At 40.9% G+C, this 22268-nt stretch overlaps 1 protein-coding gene across 2 annotated transcripts in view; it reads right to left on the bottom strand.

Annotated features, from left to right (window-relative positions):
• Positions 1 to 10404: 10404 nt before the first annotated feature.
• The window catches only part of LOC115223276 (kinetochore protein NDC80 homolog), a 42882-nt gene continuing 31018 nt past the window's right edge, over positions 10405 to 22268 (bottom strand). For both annotated transcript variants that reach the window (XM_029793783.2, XM_036512093.1), the window contains exons 11-16: positions 19761 to 19907; positions 18870 to 18959; positions 16351 to 16443; positions 15624 to 15763; positions 13134 to 13236; positions 10405 to 11530 (exon numbers count right to left, since the gene is read on the bottom strand). In XM_029793783.2, coding sequence (XP_029649643.1) covers positions 11447 to 11530; positions 13134 to 13236; positions 15624 to 15763; positions 16351 to 16443; positions 18870 to 18959; positions 19761 to 19907 — 657 coding nt within the window. In that variant the 3' untranslated portion in view covers positions 10405 to 11446. The remainder of the gene's footprint in view (positions 11531 to 13133; positions 13237 to 15623; positions 15764 to 16350; positions 16444 to 18869; positions 18960 to 19760; positions 19908 to 22268) is intronic.

Genomic DNA, 22268 nt, shown 5'->3' with positions numbered 1-22268 from the left:
TAGCTTAATTTGAACACACAAAAAGTGGTTAAAAAGAGCAACGTTACTCACAATTGTATATACATATGTATATTCAAATTGATATCATATTAATTTCACATCTACTTCATATATTTTCACAATTAACAGATCTCTAATAAAGATAGCTTGTTTCACAAAATGAATAAAGTTTTCACAATCAGCCGTTTAGGTAGATAAAGTTTTTTTTAAAGTTTCATGAAACAATATTCACGATTGAATTTATGACAATTGCTACTTGCAAATCACTGTTAATGTAATTTTCTCAAGCGTGTGTGATCAAAGGCGTTCCATATGTTGCCCTTCCCTGACTATACATTGTTTTTGCATTTCGTTATTGTTGGTTGCTAATAGATTTGTTAACGTATTCTTCTGAGGCAGCCAGATATCACGACGTAGAATTTCTCCCTTTTCTCGACAAAATATTTACGTTTTCTCTTGCAATTTGTTGCAAGAGAAAACGGAGAAACCACAGGAGAGTATTATACTAATTAAGTGCCTGGCTGCAAGGCTGGGCACTCACACTCCTGGTCGGGAAACACTGTTTTAGAGAATGGTGGTTAAAAAGAGACGCTTTCCCTCCCAAATTTGCTAACAAGTAGGTGGCCGGTCAAAATTTATTCTAATTAAGAAGACAAAGAGAACATATATACGTACATATATATTTCTTTATTGCCCACAAGAGGCTAAACACAGAGGGGATAAACAAGGACAGACAAAGGGATTAAGTTGATTACATCGACCCCAGTGCGTTAACTGGTACTTAATTTATCGACCCCGAAAGGATGAAAGGCAAAGTCGACCTCGGCGGAATTTGAACTCAGAACGTAACTATACATCCATACGTATATAAGCATACACACAAAGTGGTGTAAGCGGAAATTCCAAAAGTCTTTTGGAGAATTTAAAAAATTCTTCCTACATGTAAATTTTGACATCTGAATCCAAGAGATGTAGTGGAAATAAAATGGACTTATGCCAACCATAATATAGTTACAAAATTACTTTGTGAAAGAAGGATTACTATATGGAGACGACAAATTAATAGAATAAATTAACACAATGGGCGAAGTGTTAAGCGGTATTTGTTTCAATTCTCTGCTTTATGAGTTCAAATGTCGCCGAGATTAACTTCGCCCTTTATCCTGTTGAGAATCGATAAATACCAGTTGAGTACAATACTGGAAGTTGATTCCCCTTTTGTCTCTAGATTATAGCTGCAATTCGAAAGTCCAGCTTGTCACATTGTGTTAAGAGTGGAAGCAATTGCGAAATACTCAATCGCTTACATGTTGATTTCACAGGTAGAAATTCAGTTCGTTAAACCCGTGAATGCTCATCGTCGAGTCTGACGGAGAATCCACTGAGTGAAATGCATAATTTGTTCAATATATATACACTGACAGACGAACATTCTACAGAAGCTGTACTAGGTCGTTCGCTCTACTAAAAATAGCAGTCAAATATACCTCAAAATCCATCGTAATGTTTTAAAACCGAAAATGACGTATGTTTGGAGTTACGTACCAAGATTGGGTCGTATACTCGCAGCGAGTGAAGGTGAGCGCTGCACATCTATCAACATGGTAAATTTTCTTTAAAGTAACAATTCTTTTCTTGCAGTATCATGATATAAACTTTTTCTAAGTGGTTTTCAATTCTAATCATACACACCCAGAAGCTAAGATTAAGTCAGACTGAAACCACATTATAGAAATAATTTAATAACATTAGAATATGCCAGACTAGTTGGTCAAGCAAAATAATACAGACAATAACCTTTTTCTTTACTACCCAGAAGGGGCTAAACAAGGACAGACAAAGGGATTAGGTCGATTATATCGATCCCAGTGCGTAACTGGTACTTAATTTATCGACCCTGAAAGGATGAAAGCCAAAGTCGACCTCGGCGGAATTTGAACTCAGAACGTAAAGACAGATGAAATACCTATTTCTTTACTACCCACAGAGAGGACAAACAAAGGGATTAGGTCGATTATATCGACCCCAGTGCGTAACTGGTACTTAATTTATCGACCCTCGAAAGTATGAAAGCCAAAGTCGACCTCAGCGGAATTTGAACTCAGAACGTAAAGACAGACGAAATACCTATTTCTTTACTACCCACAAGGGGCTAAACACAGAGAGGGCAAACAAGGACAGACAGAGGGATTAAGTCAATTATATCGACCCCAGTGCGTAACTGGTACTTAATTTATCGACCCCGAAAGGATGAAAGGCAAAGTTGACCTCAGCGGAATTTGAACTCAGAACGTAACGGCAGACGAAATACGGCTAAGCATCTCACCTGGCGTGCTAACGTTTCTGCCAGCTCAACCGCCATACCCAACCACTGCTGTATACTTACCTTCTTATAGCGGCTCTCAGTGTCCTAGGTTACAAATTCCACCAAACCCTCTTTGTGATCCAAAATTTCCTCAATTCCATTTTCATTTGTTATCGAGTGATTTTTTTTTTTTCACCATTACAGTTTTAAAGTGGCAATTATTGAAACAATATATGGAACTAAATTACTTTATAAATTGCAATTAAATGAAAACGAGAAGTCTTATTTCAATGTATTATAAAAACTTCCAGTTGATTTAATGCCAAAAGCATTTTTATTAAACATTAATAAATCTTAGAGTGAGTTATAAACAGTAGCTGCAACACATCGTGATGTATATTTGCCATTTAAATATGGCTAACCCCTAAGGGTGGATGCTACTGTAGTTTGTAGCCCCAGGAGGACACAGGGCACAGAAAATGTGTCTAAAGCCAGCTGGAGGAGGCGTCCTCCTGGGGCTCCAAACTACAGTAGTGTCCACCCTTAGGGGTTAGCCATATTTAAATGGCAAATATAATAAGTATCATCAAAATAAAATAATAAAAACGGTAATAATGAAATATTAAAACTTTAATTGCTCTCGTTATTGATTTATGGTGAAAATGATTCTCACGGCATTCATTAGTCTATAAAGGTTTATCATTACACTGAATATGAAATCAATCTGAACAGAAAAGATCCCGAAATTCTTGCAACACCAGACTTCCATTTAATATAATGTCCACTTTGACCTGCGTGGACAGGAACCAAAGAACAAATCCAATCAATTTTGCTTGAAGACCACTATTTTCGGATCTTTTCCGTTTGAACGGCAGTTTTTTTCTAGCAGTGTCATATGAAATTGTCACCCATAATTATGACCCTAGAATCGATCTATTGCATTTCAATCTGTTTTAGGGTTAGGGTTGGTTAGGGTTAGGGGGAAGGGTATCTTTTTTTTTCAGAAATGTAAATAAACCCAATCTGTTTCTTAAATGAGGGACATATTCATACGGCACAGAATGTTTTTTACCTCAATAGATGTCATTGATTGGTTGAAATTGCAGAAATTGAAGAAAAAAAACAACAAATATCTTACAAACCATTGAATTTTCTCAATAAAGCCAAGAGAAAAAGATGTTTTATAAACACATTCTACCAGTATACGAAGTTTGAAATTTTTTAGTTACGTGGCTACAGTAACACCCACCCTTAGTGGTTAGCCATATTGAGATGGCAAGTATACCTCACATTGTCGTGCAGTTACTGTTTACACCTCGTTCTGCTTGTTTTACCAAAATTCTTGTAGTTGCAGCTGCTTTGCCATAGCGTTTGTTGATATTTTCACTGTTGCTGCCTTGGTTGATGCTGCACAGGAAGTAACTGCACCAATTTCCTAATACTTGGCCAAATTGTGGCTGAAATGGTTTTGGTAAGAGGGTTGTGCAGTTATTTATTATCATGTTTTGTTATCATCATCATCATCATCGTTGTAGCAGATACTGTTCTCCCTTGAGACTGCAAAATTGGAGAATCTCTTCCATTGAAAATAATTACACAGGTACTTCTGTTAGTTTTAATCTTTACTCTAATTATTTCGGTAAGCAGCGGTGTGTTGCATTGTCTCTCTTTAGAATGTCTCCATTGGTTACGAAGTCTTACTCTTTTTCTTGTTTCAGTCATTTGACTGCGGCCATGCTGGAGCACCACCTTTAGTCGAGCAAATCGACCCCAGGACTTATTCTTTGTAAGCCTAGTACTTATTCTATCAGTCTCTTTTGAGGCACAAGGCCTAAAATTTCATGAGAGAGGGCTTGTTGATTAAACCAACCCCAGTGCTCAGCTGGTACGTATTTCATTGACCCCCAAAGAGATAAAAGGCACAGTTAACTTCAGTGGAATCGGAACTTAGAACAAAGATGAATTTCATCTGGTGTGCAAAGGATTCTGCCAGCTGACTGCCTTAATACTCTTTTACCTGTTTCAGTGGCCATGCTGGAGCACAGCCTTTAGTCGAGCAAATCGACTGCAAGGACTTATTCTTTGTAAGCCTAGTACTTATTCTATCGGTCTCTTTTGCAGAACCGCTAAGTTACGGGGACGTAAACGCACCAGCATCAGTTGTCAAGTGATGTTGGGGGGGCCCAAACACAGACACACATACATATACGCCCACACATACATATATACGACGGGCTTCTTTCAGTTTCCATCTACCAAATCCACTGACAAGGCTTTGGTTGGCCTGGCCAATATGTTCTCAGAATCCTTTTCATTAATATTGGGTGCTCTTCCATGTCCTACTGGTATACATAATTGTTAGTAGAACCATGCTATTATTAACGAGCAGAAAATCTATGATGCAGAACATTCATAACTGAGAAGAGAGAGGCCAATATCGCATGGCCAGATGTACAGAAAACCACATCTAACAGAGAAGAAACCAATGATGTCAACTTGTTGCCCAATGTGGTCAAGAGAAGAGGAACTGAACTGAATTGAACTATTGCCCTTGCTGCTGTAATTACAAATTGTTGGGTTAATGTCTGTTACTCTAGGCCAGTGCTTTTCAAACTTTTTGCTGGAGCGGAACCCCAAGGAAGCATTCCACTGGCTCGAGGAACCCATGTGCAATAATTTAATAGTCTTATGCACACATATCTGCACAGGAGAATTAAAAATTACTGCCGATTTTAGCAGCTTTGTAACTTCTTGTGGAACCCATGGACTGTACTGGTGGAACCCTGGTTGAAAACCACTGCTCTAGGCGATGATGCCATCACAGTCATTGTAACAGCTTCAGCGACAATGTTGATACTCCTTTCTGCCACAGCTGCCATACAACATTGTTGTTAGCTTAACCCTTTAGCAATTAAACCATCCATATTCAGCTGAAATATTCAACCTGTTTTATGTTAAAGCCAGCCACATCTGACCTCTCATACCTACTCTACAATGTCATTGTAGAAATAGACAATTACATCATCTCAAAGTTACAAGATAATGCATGATTAATTTAAAACAACATAAATAAATAAGAATTTTTGTACATTAATTTGAATGCGGAGACCCCCTTCGGTCATGACTGACCATGGGATTGTACCTAGGAAGTTACCCTCCCAAGCACAAGTCCGGGCAAGGTTGTTTATGGAAGACCAGCAGTCGCTCATGCATACCAGCCTCCCCTCTCCACGCCACTGATGTTAGCCAAGGGAAAGGCAAAGGCCGATACAGCTTGGCACCCGTGACGTCGCAACTCATTTCAGTAGCTGAGTGAACTGGAGCAACGTGAAATAAAGTGTCTTGCTCAAGAACACAACACACAACCTGGTCCGGGATTCGAACTCACAACCTCAACACTCTAACCACTGAGCCATGTGCCTTGAATACTAACGGGTTAAAGAGAGATGGCACCAATATTCTTTGCCTTGGCATTGGCTTACTTTCTCTTTGCCTTAAATAGTGTTTCCTTCCTTCCTTCCTTCTACTTTTCTCTCCACTGAACAGCATTTTCTGACAAGGATCCATTTTGTTTTATATATAAAAGAAAATATGAAAAGCTGAAGTTACAAAATTTTAACAAATGATTGCCTGAAGGAATTACATGAAAAAGGAAACTTCACCAATGGCAGCATATCAACTTCTCTATGAGATTGTTAACAAAAATATATCCACATTTGGAAAGAAAAGTCAAAATTTAAGCTCAAAAACAATACAACTTCCAAGTCAGTGGTTAATAATAATAATCCTTTCTAATATAGTTGTATGGCCTAGTGGTTAGGGTGCCACACTAACAATTGTTAGATTGTGGGTTTAATTGCTGGATCAGGGAGTGTATTTTGTTCTTCAGCAAAACACTTCAATCCACATTGTGCAAGTGCCATGTCAGGACTGGCATGCCAAAAACAGACTCGTTTCCTCAGTGTGTCATAAAAGGCCATCCCCTCCTCACCGTGGTGGGGACGCTGACAACGGGTAGTGTCAGGGCTATGCCGTCGGGAACTTTGGTTCCTGGTAGGGCCACCCATAACTGAGTATTAGGGTTCCTGGTAGGGCCACCCATAACTGGTATTAGGGTCACAACCCAGCAGATGGGGCTCTGGTGAAAATCCTCAGAGTGTCTATTTCAGCAACTGGCAGCTCCCTGGTCGTTCTGTCTCTGCGGCAAACAGGATGTCTCTACATGCAGAATTTTCGGGGACTGCTTGTGAAATTCATATTCCCACGAAACTTCTTCCACTGCCATGGTTCGAGATGCCTCAAGGGTGGTAGAAGCCGACTCAACCCACCCAGGGTGAATGTCGCCATAAGTACAAGTAAGTAAGTGTATCATAAAAGGCAACCAAAAGTTGAGATAGGATTTGTGCTCTGACTTTTGTAAAACATTCACCAACAATGAAAATACAAACAGACCCAGCTTGGAGGGATGTCACCAGTGGTTGCAAATGTGCAAATGTGTCATCTACCAGGGGCTGGGAATCACAACAAATGGTGGAAGCAGTGAAGTACAAATTACAGCATAGCAGCCGCCACCCGGACTACTACGGTAGGACAAGGCCTAAAATTCATGAGAGGGGCTTGTTGATAACCCAAGGCAACCAAAAGTTGAGATAGGATTTGTGCTCTGACTTTGTAAAACATTCACCAACAATGAAAATACAAACAGACCCAGCTTGGAGGGATGTCACCCCAGTGGTGCAAATGTGTCATCTACCAGGGGCTGGGAATCACCAACAAATGGTGGAAGCAGTGAAGTACAATTACAGCATATGCAGCCGCCACCATGACTACTACGGTAGGCACAAGGCCTAAAATTTCATGAGAGAGGGCTTGTTGATTAAACCAACCCCAGTGCTCAGCTGGTACGTATTTCATTGACCCCAAAGAGATAAAAGGCAGAGTTAACTTCAGTGGAATCGGAACTTAGAACAAAGATGAATTTTATCTGGTGTGCGAAGGATTCTGCCAGCTGACTGCCTTAATACTCTTTTACCTGTTTCAGTGGCCATGCTGGAGCACCGCCTTTAGTCGAGCAAATCGACTGCAAGGAATTATTCTTTGTAAGCCTAGTACTTATTCTATCGGTCTCTTTTGCTGAACCACAAAGGGGACATAACCACTAAGTTAAGGGGACATAAACACATCATTGGTTGTCAAGTGATGTTGGGGGGACAAACACAAACACATAAATACACACATATATATATATACGAAAGGCTTCTTTCATTTTCCGTCTACCAAATCCACTCACAAGGCTTTGGTCGGCCCAAGGCTATAGTAGAAGACACTTGCCCAAGGTGCCACGCAGTGGGAATGAACCTGGAACCACGTGGTTGGTAAGCAAACTACTTACCACACAGCCACTCCTGATAATAATAATAATCCTTTCTACTAAAAGCACAAGGCCTAAAATTTTGGGGAGGGGACTAATCGATTACATTGACCCCAGAGTTTCACTGGTACTTAATTTATCAACCATGGCAGAATTTGAACTCAAAATGTAGAGACAGGTGAAATATTGCTAAGCATTTTGCCTGGCATGCTAACAATTCTGCCAGCTCGCAGCCTTAATAATAATAATAATAATAATAATAAATGATAATAAATAAACCAGATATTATTATTATTATTATAAAAGATCAGACAATAAACCGGATATTATTGTTATTATTATAAAAGATCAGACAAAAAAGATGTGTTTATTAATTGACATGAGTATTCCTTGCGATCACAATATAGCGGTGAAAGAATTTGACAAGATCAGTAAATATAAAAGCTCGCTAATAGAAATTGAAAAAATGTGGCATCTCAAGGCGACTACAGTACCAGTGATTGTAGGATCTCTAGGAATGATAAAAAAAGGTACTGAAACCTATTTGAAAATGATACCAGGCTTACCATCCCTACAAGAAGTGCAAAAAATCATGTTAACTGGAACGGCTCATGTACTGAGAAGAGCACTTTCACTGTGAAAACAACATCCATTCATGGAGAAAGAAGGAAAAAACATAATAATAATAACAATAATGATGATGATGATTTATTTTCAATAGTTGCAGATCTTGTCTTATTACAAATAAAAAGCTTTGTATGCATACATATATAAAAAGTGGGACCAGATGGGGGGGGGGGAGAAAGATAGACAGAATGAGAGAAATGAACATGAAGCAATGTATGAGGGAAGGAGGAGAGATAAATGAAGAGAGAATGAGAAATGAAAGAAGTGTGTTTGTGTGTGTTGTGGAGAGAAAAGGATTAATGCCAGCGGGGGGGGGGGGAAAGAGAAGATAAATTGTAAATACAGTGTGTGATAAATAAAGAAAGAGAAAAACAGGTGGAATAATTGATGAGAGGGTGAAGAGGAAGAAGACGTAAAATATATGAAGCAAAAAAAACAACAATTTTAATGACTAATTTTTTTTAATGCATTAATTAATTTATTAAGAACAAACTCGGTATATGAAAGTTTTTAATGAAATCCCATTATTACCATCAACCGAGGCAATGCTGGGTATTTGTGCTGGTTTGCTGAGAGCCCCTTCGGTCATGACTGACCATGGGATTGCACCTAGAAAGTTATCCTCCCAGGTACAAGTCTGGGCAAGGTTGTTTTTGTGCTAGTTTATGTCTACATATATTGGGTCATCCTAAAAATAATGTGGTTTTTTCAATTGTATGAACTAAAAACTGGAGGGGGATGGGATAAACTGCCTGCATCAACTTGCTATAAAAGCAGGTAGTAATTATAACTTGTCCTTATTCTTAGTATAAGTCGTGAAGAGTGCAGTTCGATTTTAACAATTGTGGCACGTAAAAGAACCATCCGAATGTGGCTGTTGCCAGCACTGCCTTGACTGGCCTCCATGCCGGTGGCATGTAAAAAGCACCAACTGATCGTGGCCGTTGCCAGCCTCGCCTGGCACCTGTGCCGGTGGCACGTGAAAAGCACCAACTGATCGTGGCCGTTGCCAGCCTCGCCTGGCACCTGTGCCGGTGGCACGTAAAGAGCACCACCTGATCGTGGCCGTTGCCAGCCTCGCCTGGCACCTGTGCCAGTGGCACATAAAAAGCACCCACTACACTCACGGAGTGGTTGGTGTTAGGAAGGGCATCCAGCTGTAAAAACACTGCCAGATCAGACTGGGCCTGGTGCAGCCTCCTGGTTTAACAGACCCTGGAAGAACCGTCCAACCCATGCTAGCATGGAAAACAGATGTTAAACGATGATGATGATAATTTCTTCAAAGCTATAATGGAAGTGACAAAGGAGCATATTCGGCATATTTTGCCTTATGAATTCAATAAAGGCAACAACGCAACGGAAATTGCAAGGAATATTAATGCAGTATTTGGGAATTGGACAATAAGCATAAGCCAGTATCAATGGTGGTTCCAGAAATTCTAAGCTGGAAACTACAGCTTAGATGATGAGCCACATCCTGGAAGATCTGTAGAGCTTGACGAGGACGTCCTGCAAACCCTGGTGGAACAAAATCCCATCGTAACAGTTGAGGAACTAGCAGAGAAGCTTGGATTTGGTCATTCAACCATTCATCGACACCTGTGTGCCATTGAAAAAGCCAGCAAATTGGGTCATTGGTTACTCACAAACTTTCCGAGTCTAATCGCACCTTCTTTGCTGTCACGTCTCACAAATGAACCTTTTTTGGACTGAACAGTGACTGGTGACGAGAAATGGGTTCTCTATAGAAATGTCAAGTGCCAAAGACAGGTAAAGGATAAACACCAGCACCCCAGGCTAAAGGAGGTCTTCAACCATGTAAGGTGTTGTTATCTGTTTGATGGGATATGAAAGGTTTAGTCCACTTTGAACTTTTAAACCCAAACCAAACAATAACAAAGGAGAGCTACAGTGAGCAGCTTAAGTCAGCACTAGAAGAAAAATGACCATCTTTGGTTTCAAGATGAAAGGTGGTGTTCTTCTATCAGGATAATGCTCGGCCACATACAATGAGGATGATATTCCAAAGGTTGGAGTAGTTTGAATGGGAAACGATGCCCCACCCACCATACTTGCTGGACATTGCCCCATCTGATTATCATTTATTTTACAGTTTACAAAATAATTTTGATGGAAAATATATGAATTCTGTAGATGAGGTCAGAACAGTACTGGAGGAGTATTTTCTGTCACGGACAAGTGAATTTTGGAAGATGGTCCTTGCAAGTTTACCAGACAGAGGGAAGAGCATTGTAAAAAAAAAAAAAAAAAGTAAAATATATTTTAGATTAAAAAAGAACTTTATTTTAATTTTGAAAAATAAAAGAAGTCTTAAAAAACCGCATTATTTATGGGATGACCCAATATATATATTTCAAATACTTAATCCTATAATTGTTAGTCTGATAAAATATATCCTTGTGTACTAATGATTATGGATTAAATATTTTATTCAGTTTCACACTCGTCTTAGTGACCGATATTTTGAGTGGTTGGACATAATTTCTTGTGAACTTGTCAGCCCTAGAATGTTTATATACACATTCACAGAAACACACATTCATATAAACACACATATAGTCACATAAACACACATATATTCAATCAAATATCACAATACAGACCAAGCAAGTTACACATACAATAATTGCTTCATATGTACACACACACACAGAAAGTGTGTAAAATACACACAGAATACAAGCAATACACATCAATTTGTGTGTGTTTATATACCTATACATACATGCATATACACATACATGCACATCAAACATTACTCTGTGAATTAGATGTGTCAGTTTAATAGAAAAAATAATGACACAATGATGTGTTCATTCAATCTGCCAAAAATGAAGTCAGATTCCCATCTTAAAAACACAAGAAGGATAATTCAGTTAGTCCCTGACGTGTGTGAGTGAGTGTGTTTGTGCGGAAGGGCATAGAGCTATACAAGCAGGGTTGACTGGGGCCAGGTTAGAAAACCTTAACAGTCATACATGCATTCACCAATTCTGTAAGATCTTGGAAAGTTTTAACAAAGCAATATAATGAACCACATTAGAATGTGTGAGCATATATATATATGTGTGTGTGTGTGTATTTGTGTATATATGTATATATGCATGTATATTTAACACTCAAGAATGCTGGGCGGTATAGACGGTTTCCAGTGCTCTTTCTTTGTAGCCTTTTATCTCGGAACTGACCGTTTCCAGGTTATTCTGCAAAACAAACAAAAACAAAAAAAAAAAAAAATCAGAGAATGGCAAATTCTTTGAATAAAGAATGGTGTTGCAGAGAATAGGGTGGGGGTGAGAGTGGAGGTTGAGTGCTACACCTCAGAACTTTGCAGCAACTCTTGTTCCAGTTACACAGCCTTACCTGCACCTAGAGTCACACATGGGCCTGCAATGGAAAACACTTAAAAGGCTCATAGGGGACGGTAGTGACAGTGGTGTTGTTTATATTATCTCAAGGAGTCTGTCAGCATCCAGTTGTAGGGGTCCCTCCAGGAGATGATATAAAATATAGAAGTAGGTTAGCAGAATGTTACAGTGTTAGAGCATCGGGCTCACAATCATGAGGTACTGGGTTCAATTCCCAGACCAGGTTGTGTGTTGTGTTCTTTATCTCACATTGCTCCTGTTCACTCAGCTGTAGAAACGAGCTGCGACATCAATGGTGCCAAGCTGTATCGGCCCCTTTGCCTCTCCCTTGGATAACATCAGTGGCATGGAGAGAGGAAGCTGGTATGCATGGGCGACTGCTGGTCTTCCATAAACAGCCTTGCCTGGGTTTGTTCCGTAGAGGGGAACTTTCTAGGTGCAACCCCATGGTCATTCTTGACCAAAGAGGATCTTTACCCTTTATCCTTTTTTACAGTGTCAGATAGCAACTTTTGTGTTATTTGTTTTGGATCTCAGCACACTGAGTTCAAATCTAACTGGGATCAACTTTGCCTTTCATCCTTTCAGGGGTTTGTTACAGTAATGGGTTCAATTCTTCTTTCCCTTTCTCTCTCTCTCTGAAAGACATTAAAGACCAAGAGAGAAAGAGTAGCTCAGCCATGTCTAAAATGTCCAACACACATATGTCATGATGCTGCCCCTACAAATTTACCAGGACTTGGGGACCAAAGGAAAGGGCCTGTAGTTTGTGTGAGATGACAGTAAAAGGCTACCATGGACACAAACAGTGTTCTCTAAATTTAGGGTTTAGACAATAAATTAGGAGCCCTGTCATATGAAAAAAAAAACCCTCTTCCTACCATAATATTGATAGAAATTAAAACAAATCTTAAGGAGAGAGGACATTTTGCTCCAGAGACTGCTGTCTGATAATCATTTTAAAGATCTAGGGAAGCTAAAAGACCAAAGAACAAAGGGACTTGGAAGATATACATGCTGATGGCCAGAAGAGACAATTTAACCATTTATTAATGACTAGCACTATGACCCGGCGTTGCCGGGTCATAGTGCTAGTGCATGCATATACAGCTGCATGCGTGCACACATACACGTGAATACTGTCCAAATATCCGACCAATCATATACAGCTAGCTAGCATTCAATTGGAGTATCAAGTTTCGGGCATTTTGATTGGGTTTTGGATAGAAAATTCACAAAAAAGTCACTTCTATTGATTTTTTTACTGGCTTTGCAGGGTGACTGGGGAAATGTAAAGATGTGCACAACCACCCTTGGACGGTTTTGAATGACCATAGAAAGTGCGAGCCCTCTAACTGAAAAAGTGTGGATTTGTATAAAGGACACACGCACACAGACATTTTGCTGTTTATATATATAGAGATGTCTAAAAACATACCTTAATTCTGGATTTATGCTCAGCCACTCGATTAGTGACCTTCTGCAGGAATTCCAAACTATCTTTCTCTTTTTTATTAAATTCTGCCATTTCTTGGGCTGATCTATAAATAAATAAAATAATATATATGTGTGTAGTTGACCAGAGAAAATCTAAGAGTAAAAAGAAATAGATATGATAATAAAAAATAATAATGAAATTATTGTATACAGTGCTTAGGTGCACCATAACTTGTCAGAGTATATGCAGTAATGTACAAATGTCTGGGAAGTGAACAGTGTATGAGTCAGATACATGCTTGTGTGTGTATGGAAGGGAGAAAATCAGGTGTAGTGTTGGTGAGTCTCAGGAAGCATGGAAGTTTTGAAGGATGCAGTGCTCCGACAACTAACAACTGATGCCGGCAGTTTGTTCCATGCTTCAGCAACTCTCAGCGTGAAAAAATGTTTCCTGAAGTCATGGGAGCTGTGCTGTTTTCTGACTTTGTAAATATGTCCACGGGTGTTAGATGGGTGGAGATTGAAAAGGTGCTCAGAGTTATCGTTTGTACGATGGTTGATAATTTTATAAAACAAGGAAAAAAAAAAAGAGGAAAACAAGCAGCTGCTGAAATCCAAATGCATATGCAAGTGCAAGTGTCATGTAAAAAGCACCTAGTATGCTATGTGAAGTGGTTGGCATTAGGAAGGGCATCCAGCCTTCGAAACCATGCCAAATGGAGCCTGAGGTGGCCCCCAGCCTCACCAATTCCTGTTAAATCATCCAACCCATACCAGCATGGGAAAATGGATGATAAAAGACGTTGACGATAACACTTATATATCTATTTCTTTATTGCCCACAAGGGGCTAAACATAGAGAGGACAAACAAAGGGATTAAGTCAATTACACTGACCCCAGGGCGAAACTGGTACTTATTTAATCGACCCCGAAAGGATGAAAGGCAAAGTCGACCTCGGCAGAATTTGAACTCAGAACGTAGCAGCAGACGAAATACGGCTACGCATTTCGACCGGCGTGCTAACGTTTCTGCCAGCTCGCCGCCTTATATATCGTCATCATCATTTTAATGCTCACTTTTCCCTACTTGCATGGAGTTTATTGAGGCAGGTTCTCTATGGATGCTATTCTTGTCAGCAACCGTTACTTGTTTCCAATTAAGGTAATATTTCCCGAAAGACAGACGATGTTTCCAAAGAAAATTGGAAATTACACCAATCATGCAATGTCAAGACATGGAAACACAAACACAGACATACATACACATCTGCATGCATATATAATCAGGTTGTATGACAAAAGAATTGACACCTCATGAAATAAATTTAAATTTAGAATGAATTTAAGCCTTTTGGTTGTTATTAAATGGCTTGCTCACAATACAGTTGTTACAAATATATACATATAATATGTTCAAGATAAACATAATGTCGCAAGAAATTGAAAAGCTAAACGCGAAACCGGTCTTTCTTCTAAATTATGTCATTGTAAGAAAAAAATTTTTAATATTCTTCAGACATATTGACGCAAATATATATATTTTTTAACCTTTTAAAACAAGCCTTCTGTAGTTTTTTCACTTTTTACTATTTTCTATATATATATATATATATATATATATATATATATCACCGTAACCGACCAGGCTATCAGATGTTGCTACACATCGCCGGTCACAATGCGCTTCGTATTGTTTTAGCCTTCAAATGACGCCACCCCGCTGACTAAGCAAGCAGGCCAACAGAAGAAAGAGTGAGAGAAAGTTGTGGCGAAAGAGTACAGCAGGGATTGCCAACACCCCTGTCAGAACCTCGTGGAGCTTTACGTGTTTTCACTCAATAAACACTCACAACACATGTGTGTGTGTGTGTCTGTGTTTGTTCCCCACCAACATCGCTTGACAACCGATGGTGATATGTTTACGTCCCTGTAACTTAGCGGTTTGGCAAAAGAGAACCGATTGAATAAGTACTAAGCTTCCAAAGAATAAGTCCTGGCGGTTGATTTGCTCGATTAAAGGTGGTCACAGTCAAATGACTGAAACAAGTAAAAAAAAAGAAAAAAGTGACTGCTTATAAACATACAACTGTATTTTTTAACATTTGTTCGACAAATCAACCTGATTATTTCTCACATTAATTTTATCCTTTTGACTGGCCCCCGTGCACGTAAAAAGCACCATCCGATCGTGGCCGTTGCCAGCTCCTTCTGGCTCCTGTGCGGGTGGCACGTAAAAAGCACCCACTACACTCTCGGAGTGGTTGACGTTAGGAAGGGCATCCAGCCGTAGAAATATTGCCAGATCGGACTGGGCCTGGTGCAGCCTTCTGGCTTCCCAGGCCCCAGTTGAACCGTCCAACCCATGCTAGCATGGAAAGCGGACGCTAAATGATGATGATGATGATGATGATGATGGAGGAGGACGGAAGGGATTTGTTTGGAAGCCTAAGGATTTGGTCCCTGGCAAACACTTTCCTCAAAAACACTTACTGCTCCTTAATTTTCTCCAAATCCTCACGAAGTAGGTCCAACTCCAATGTGCAAATTTCTAAGGCTTTCTTGTTCTCGTTCATTTCCTCATAACCTTTGTCGTACAGCTCCTGCTTGGTTTCGATACATTGTTCATGTAACTGCATAAGAGACACAAAGACACAAATGATGTTACTGTAGGAATGAGGGAGAGAGAGATAGAGAAGGAAAGAAAGAACATTATAACACTGTAAAACAGAGAGAGAGAGACTATTTCATAAGAGTGTACAATTGTGAAAGAGGGGTGTGTCGCAATAAAGGTAAACCGTTGCCAGCCTCACCTGGGCCCCCGTGCCGGTGGCAAGTAAAAAGCACCATCCGAGCGTGGCCGTTTGCCAGCCTCATCTGGCACCTGTGCCAGTGGTATGTAACAAGCACCATCCGATCGTGGCCGTTTGCCAGCCTCGTGTGGCACCTGTGCCAGTGACATGTAAAAAGCACAATCTGATCGTGGCCGTTTGCCAGCCTCGCTTGGGCCCCATGTCGGTGGCACATAAACAGCATCATCCGATCGTGGCTGTTGCTGGTGTGTTTACGTCCCTGTAACTTAACGGTTCGGCAAAAAAGGGACCGATAAAATAAGTACTAGGCTTACAAAGAATAAGTCCTGGGGTTGATTTGATTGACTAAAGGCGGTGCTCCAGCATGGCCACAGTCAGATGACTGAAACGAGTAAAAGAGTACTTACTTGCTTGTCACATTTGTAGTCTTTCTTCAGTCGTTCCAGGTTGTTCTTCAGCCGGACAATATGGGCCTCTTTCTCACTGCACTGGTCATTCTCCTGAATTAGAACATGACAATGATTTAACAGTTGGTGTTTGGGAGTCGCACATGCGTGTGTATGTTGTGTAGGTTAGCCACTGAGGAAGCTTTAAGTTAGGGGTCAACAGCTGTAAATTAGGGGTCAACAGCTGTAGTTGTTGCAGACTTTCAAACCGACTACTTTATGCTTGCTGCAGTCTCTCACCTCTTGAGGGAACTCTTCTGGCGCAGGCCTGCTGCTGGCGGCCCCTACCTATGCTAGCCGCAGTTGTCATCTTTCGGGAATTTACGGGACGGACCATGTCGCTGTATCGACCACGTGTATCTCGTGACAGCCTTCTGGCATCAGTCGCGGGTACGTCCACATGTACGTGGGCAATACCGCGAGCTTCGGTTCGTTCTTTTGATATCGGGCACGGTAGCGTGGCGGAGCACTGGGCGATTGGCGCACGTAAAGCAAGGTGGCGCGAAGGCGGCGGCCACCCGCCAGGCTGACGGCGTCTTAGGCTGACGTCTCCAGCATCATGCCAAACGATCCTGGAGATATCCACCTGCCGACTGCTAGCCCTCAATATAGTCTGGACCCTCTTGGGGTGCAACAGTCACCTAGAGCGTGTAGGTTAGTCACTGAGGAAGCTGTAACTCAGGGGTCAACAGCTGTAGTTGTTGCAGACTTTCAAACCGACTACTTTATGCTTGCTGCAGTCTCTCACCTCTTGAGGGAACTCTTCTGGACAAGAAGACTATGGTTACACATTGCGGCATCCCCATGACAAACTCACCTGGAAGGCAATAGTGACTAGTATGCCTCAATGACCTCAAGAGCTATGCCAGTAAAGCACAAGGCTCTTGCTTGGGCCCCTGTACTGGACAGATCAAAGACGGGGCCCAGACTTATATCACCTCTTCCCAGAGGTAAAAATGGGTTTGGGTAGGACCAAGACCTCTTCCCAGACAAAGACAAAGTTACAAAAGGATCTCTGATAATTCCAAACAAACAAGACCAAGAAGAGGTAGGTCTTCCCAGATGGAAACATCATATGCGAGGACCTGATCTGGAACTTACAAGCGAGGTGGGAGGGAGGATACTCTAAAAATAGCCGGAGGTGGGATAACGAGGCAGATGAGTAAAAATAGGAATCAAACTGGAGGGAAGCAGTAAAGACAGCCCCGAGTTGAGAACAGGAGAAAAGTCATTCATGGCCCTATGCACCATAGAGGTTAAAGGGATCTTTTCCGTTTGAACGGCAGTTTTTTCTAGCGGTGTCATATGAAATTGTCACCCGTAATTATGACCCTAGTATCGATCTATTGCATTTCAATCTGTTTTAGGGTTAGGGTTAGGGGTGGGGGGAAGGGTATCTTTTTTTCTTCAGAAATGTAAATAAACCCAATCTGTTTCTTAAACGAGGGACATATTCATACGACACAGAATGTTTTCACCTCAATAGACGTCATTGATTGGTTGAAATTGCAGAAACTGAAGAAAAAAACAACAAATATCTTACAAACTATAGAATTTTCTCAATAAAGCCAAGAGAAAAAGATGTTTCATAAACACATTCTACCAGTATACGAAGTTTAAAAGTGTTTAGTTATGTGGAAATTATTTTAAAAAACTGCCGTTCAAACCGAAAAGATCCGGTTAAAGGACTTAGATAAGTAAAGTAAGGATGTGACATGGGGGAGGTTTGTCTGCTATTTCTAACAAGCCAAGCAGCTACACAGAAGCAGGTTTTGTTGCTTTGCATGTGTTGGTAAAAGGGGTTCCTGTAGTTTATTGCTATCTCAGAAGCAACATGTTATGGTGGTGTGTGATTGTAGCCAGGTCAGCTCTGACCCTGTATATCTCTCATCTAATGCATTCATTAAGACCTACCGTATCATGGATTACATGAACTGATGTTAAGTTAATTTTTTGGCTCAAAAAGCAAAAAAGCAAGGCCATGTAGGGGGACATGGAGTTATGTACAGGGAGGGTGTTCATGCAAAGAGTTCAGGCCATTTCTGGTCAAGAGAGACTTTGAACCGAGCGGTCGTCGGCATCTTCACTATCTCGTCCGGCAGCTTATTCCATGGATCCGCAACCCGGACGGAGAAAGCCCCTCTCCTTCGATTGAGATAAAATCGTCGCAGATAGAGCTTTTCGGACTGACCCCACAGCCGACGCTCTGGAGCAGGAGTGAAGAACAGCTCTTTCGAGGTGCTTCCTAGTTTTACACGACACAATGTGAGATTTGGGTGCTATTTTTAGCAAGTCAAGCAGCCTTGTTCAAGCACCCATGTTATTTAGCACCAACTAAGTTCTGGTTTATCAGACATTCTAACCATGATCAGCTCATCTCTATCTAAAGTATTCTTCCTTGATTAAGATGGTGGTATGTTACAGGAGAGAAATTAACTGTTATTTCTAGCAGGTCCAGTGTGCAAAACATGGCAGCTTACCCGTTCGTTTATATCCATGTGACGTCCCTTCTCGGTGTTGCAGGAGTGCAGTGCTTCAGTGATCTTTTCCTTCACTGCCCATATATGCATCTGGAAACAGTAGGGTTTAATGAATTATAATAATACGAAAAAAAACAACAACAACAATAATAATAATAATAATAACAGGACATCACAACAAGCGTCTTTCGACTGGAGACAAATTGAATTCGGCCTTATGGCAGAGGAAAAGTGTTATGTTACAGCGACCGATATGTGTGTGTCTTTGTGTCTGTTTGTCCCTCATCACCTGCTCACAACTGGTGTTTGTGTATTTATGTCCCTGTAACTTAGTGCTTCAACAGAAGAGACTGATAGAATAAGGAGCAGGCTTAAAAAAAAAGTGCTGGAGTCAATCTATTTGATGAGAATTCTTCAAGGTCGTGCAGACTAATGACTAGAAGAGCTAGAAGATAAAAGATATAGAAATATTTTTTAAAGAATATCTTTATATATAGAAGTAAGGTTGTGTGTCTGTCTACTCCAATTTAGATTCCTAACTACTCCCACATTTTGCAGTGCAGTTTAACCAAATTTGGGTATCTTATAGTCGTGATTCATATCGAGCCCTTCTGGGTATTAGCGCACGTCTACGATTTTAAAAATAATTTACCATCATTTTTTTCCATTTTAATGCATATTTTTTAAATATAAGGGAAGTAACTCTCTAAAAATGTCTACGATGAGTCAACGATTTAAAAAAAAATTTACCATAATTTTTTTTCCATTTTTAATGCATTTTTTTGCTATTTTTTGGCTATAACTCTCTAAAAATGCTTATATAGTTATTTCCCTTACAAAACCGAGCAATGCCGGGCGATACTGCTAGTTTTAAAATAATATCTGACTAACCTTATGATTTTTGAATTGTTCCTGGGTGCTGTCAAAGAGACGGCCTGGTTTCATTTCAAAATCTAAGCCACCAGCATTTTCTGCAGTTGTTGGTATCAGCTGCAAATTTTGGGCCAGTCTGTTGTATTGCTTAGATTTCTCGTTTAACTGGAAATAATATGAAAAAAATGGGATGAAAAAGAGAAAAAAAATTGTTTATTAATTGTGAAGAGTCATAACACTATCCAAGCGTGGCCATTCGCCAGCCTCGTCTGGCACCTGTGTCGGTGGCACATAAAAAAACACCATCCGAGCGTGGCCGTTCGCCAGCCTCGTCTGGCACCTGTGCCGGTGGCACATAAAAAAACACCATCCGAACGTGGCCGTTCGCCAGCCTCGTCTGGCACCTGTGTCGGTGGCACATAAAAAAACACCATCTGAACGTGGCCGTTCGCCAGCCTCGTCTGGCACCTGTGTCGGTGGCACATAAAAAGACACCATCTGAGCGTGGCCGTTCGCCAGCCTCGTCTGGCACCTGTGTCGGTGGCACATAAAAAAACACCATCCGAACGTGGCCGTTCGCCAGCCTCGTCTGGCACCTGTGTCGGTGGCACATAAAAAAACACCATCTGAGCGTGGCCGTTCGCCAGCCTCGTCTGGCACCTGTGTCGGTGGCACATAAAAAGACACCATCTGAGCATGGCCGTTTGCCAGCTCTGTCTGGCACCTGTGCTGGTGGCACATAAAAAGCACCCACTACACTCACGGAGTGGTTGGTGTTAGGAAGGGCATCCAGCTGTAGAAACATTGCCAGATCAGACTGGGCCTAATGCAGCCTTCTGGCTTCCCAGACCCCAGTTGAACTGTCCAACCCATGGATAGCGGACGTTAAACGATGATGATGATGATTTTGATTTTGTATAATATTCTTCCAATTATTCCAATAAAGACTTTTTATATTGGCTGTATGAAGCCAAACATTGGAGAGAAAGAGAGAGACGGAGAGAGAGGGAAGGAAAAGCTAAGTCCTGGAACTGATGGAAAGCAAAGTGAATCTTGGTAGAATTTGAACTCAGTATGAGAAATTTTGAAAGTTGCAATGGATTCTTTATGTTGCATCTCCGTTTCTGCCACTCTACCCTGCCCTCCTTCACCTGCTAATATTGAGTTGTCTGGAAAGTTCGTGCCGATTTATAGTAGCTTACCTTTCGACTTTTTTAGAGGCAATGTTGTGATCTTGGTCACTTATGCATCATGGAAACTGGGTAACCAGTCTTGTGAGTCTTAGCGCTTGAGGAGACACAAATAGAATTATGAAAAAAGAAGGAACTAATGTTAGCTCTTGATACACTGTTCCTGAATGAAACAGACAGGATGGTCACTTATGACGATGGCGGCGAGCTGGCAGAAACATTAGCACGCCGGGTGAAATGCACAGCCATATTTCGTCTGCCGTTATGTTCTGAGTTCAAATTCCGCTGAGGTCAACTTTGCCTTTCATCCCTTCGGGGTTGATAAATTAAGTACCAGTTACGCACTGGGGTCGATGTAATCGACTTAATCCATTTGTCTGTCCTTGTTTGTCCCCTCTGTGTTTAGCCCCCTGTGGGTAGTAAAGAAATAGGTATTTCGTCTGCCGCTACATTCTGAGTTCAAATTCCGCCATGGTCGACTTTGCCTTTCATCCTTTCGGGGTCGATAAATTAAGTACCAGTTACGCACTGCGGTCGATGTAATCGACTTAATCCGTTTGTCTGTCCTTGTTCGTCCCCTCTGTGTTTAGCCCCTTGTGGGTAGTAAAGAAATAGGATGGTCACTTATGACTGGAATGTCTTTGACTATAAGTCAACTAATTAGTGCTGACTTGGCATTATTATATAATGATAAAGGCAGCGAGCTGGCAGAATTGTTAGCAAGCTGAACAAGATGCTTGGTATTTCACCTATCTCTGCATTCTGAGTTCAAATTCCGCTAAGGTCGACTTTGCCTTTCATCCTTTCAGGGTTGCTGAATTAAGTACCAGTGGCACACTGGGGTTGATATAATCGACTAGTCCCCTTCCCCAAAATTTCAGGCCTTGTGCCTATAGTAGAAAGGATTAATTATATAATGATAGGTGGTGAGCTGGCAGAATTGTTATCATGCAGGACAAAATGCTGCTAAGCGTTTTGTCTATCCTTATGTTCTGAGTTCAAATGCTACCAAAGTCAACTTTGCCTTTAATCCATCTTCCAGGGTTGATAAAATAAGTACCAGTTGAACACTGGGGTCAATGTTATTGACCATCTCCCCGACCCACACCAAATTTCAGGCCTTGTGCCTTAAGTAGGAAGGATTCTTATATAAGAGCTGTTGGGGGTATTTGTCCCCCCTTCGTAAATATATAAGGACACAGGAAATGTGTCAAGGCCAACAGGAAGCGTTGATGCTTCCTAGGGCTAAACAGTGGTGGTGTAATTCCCTTACAGGACTGTCACGTTAAGTTGACAGTATACAACCACTCTATCGCTCCACCACCGTACATATCTC

The sequence above is a fragment of the Octopus sinensis genome, linkage group LG22 (genome assembly GCF_006345805.1).
Source record: "Octopus sinensis linkage group LG22, ASM634580v1, whole genome shotgun sequence".
Lineage (NCBI taxonomy): Eukaryota > Metazoa > Mollusca > Cephalopoda > Octopoda > Octopodidae > Octopus > Octopus sinensis.
The sequence above is the reverse complement of the archived record's forward strand: the minus strand, read 5'-3'. Positions and strand labels throughout refer to the sequence as shown.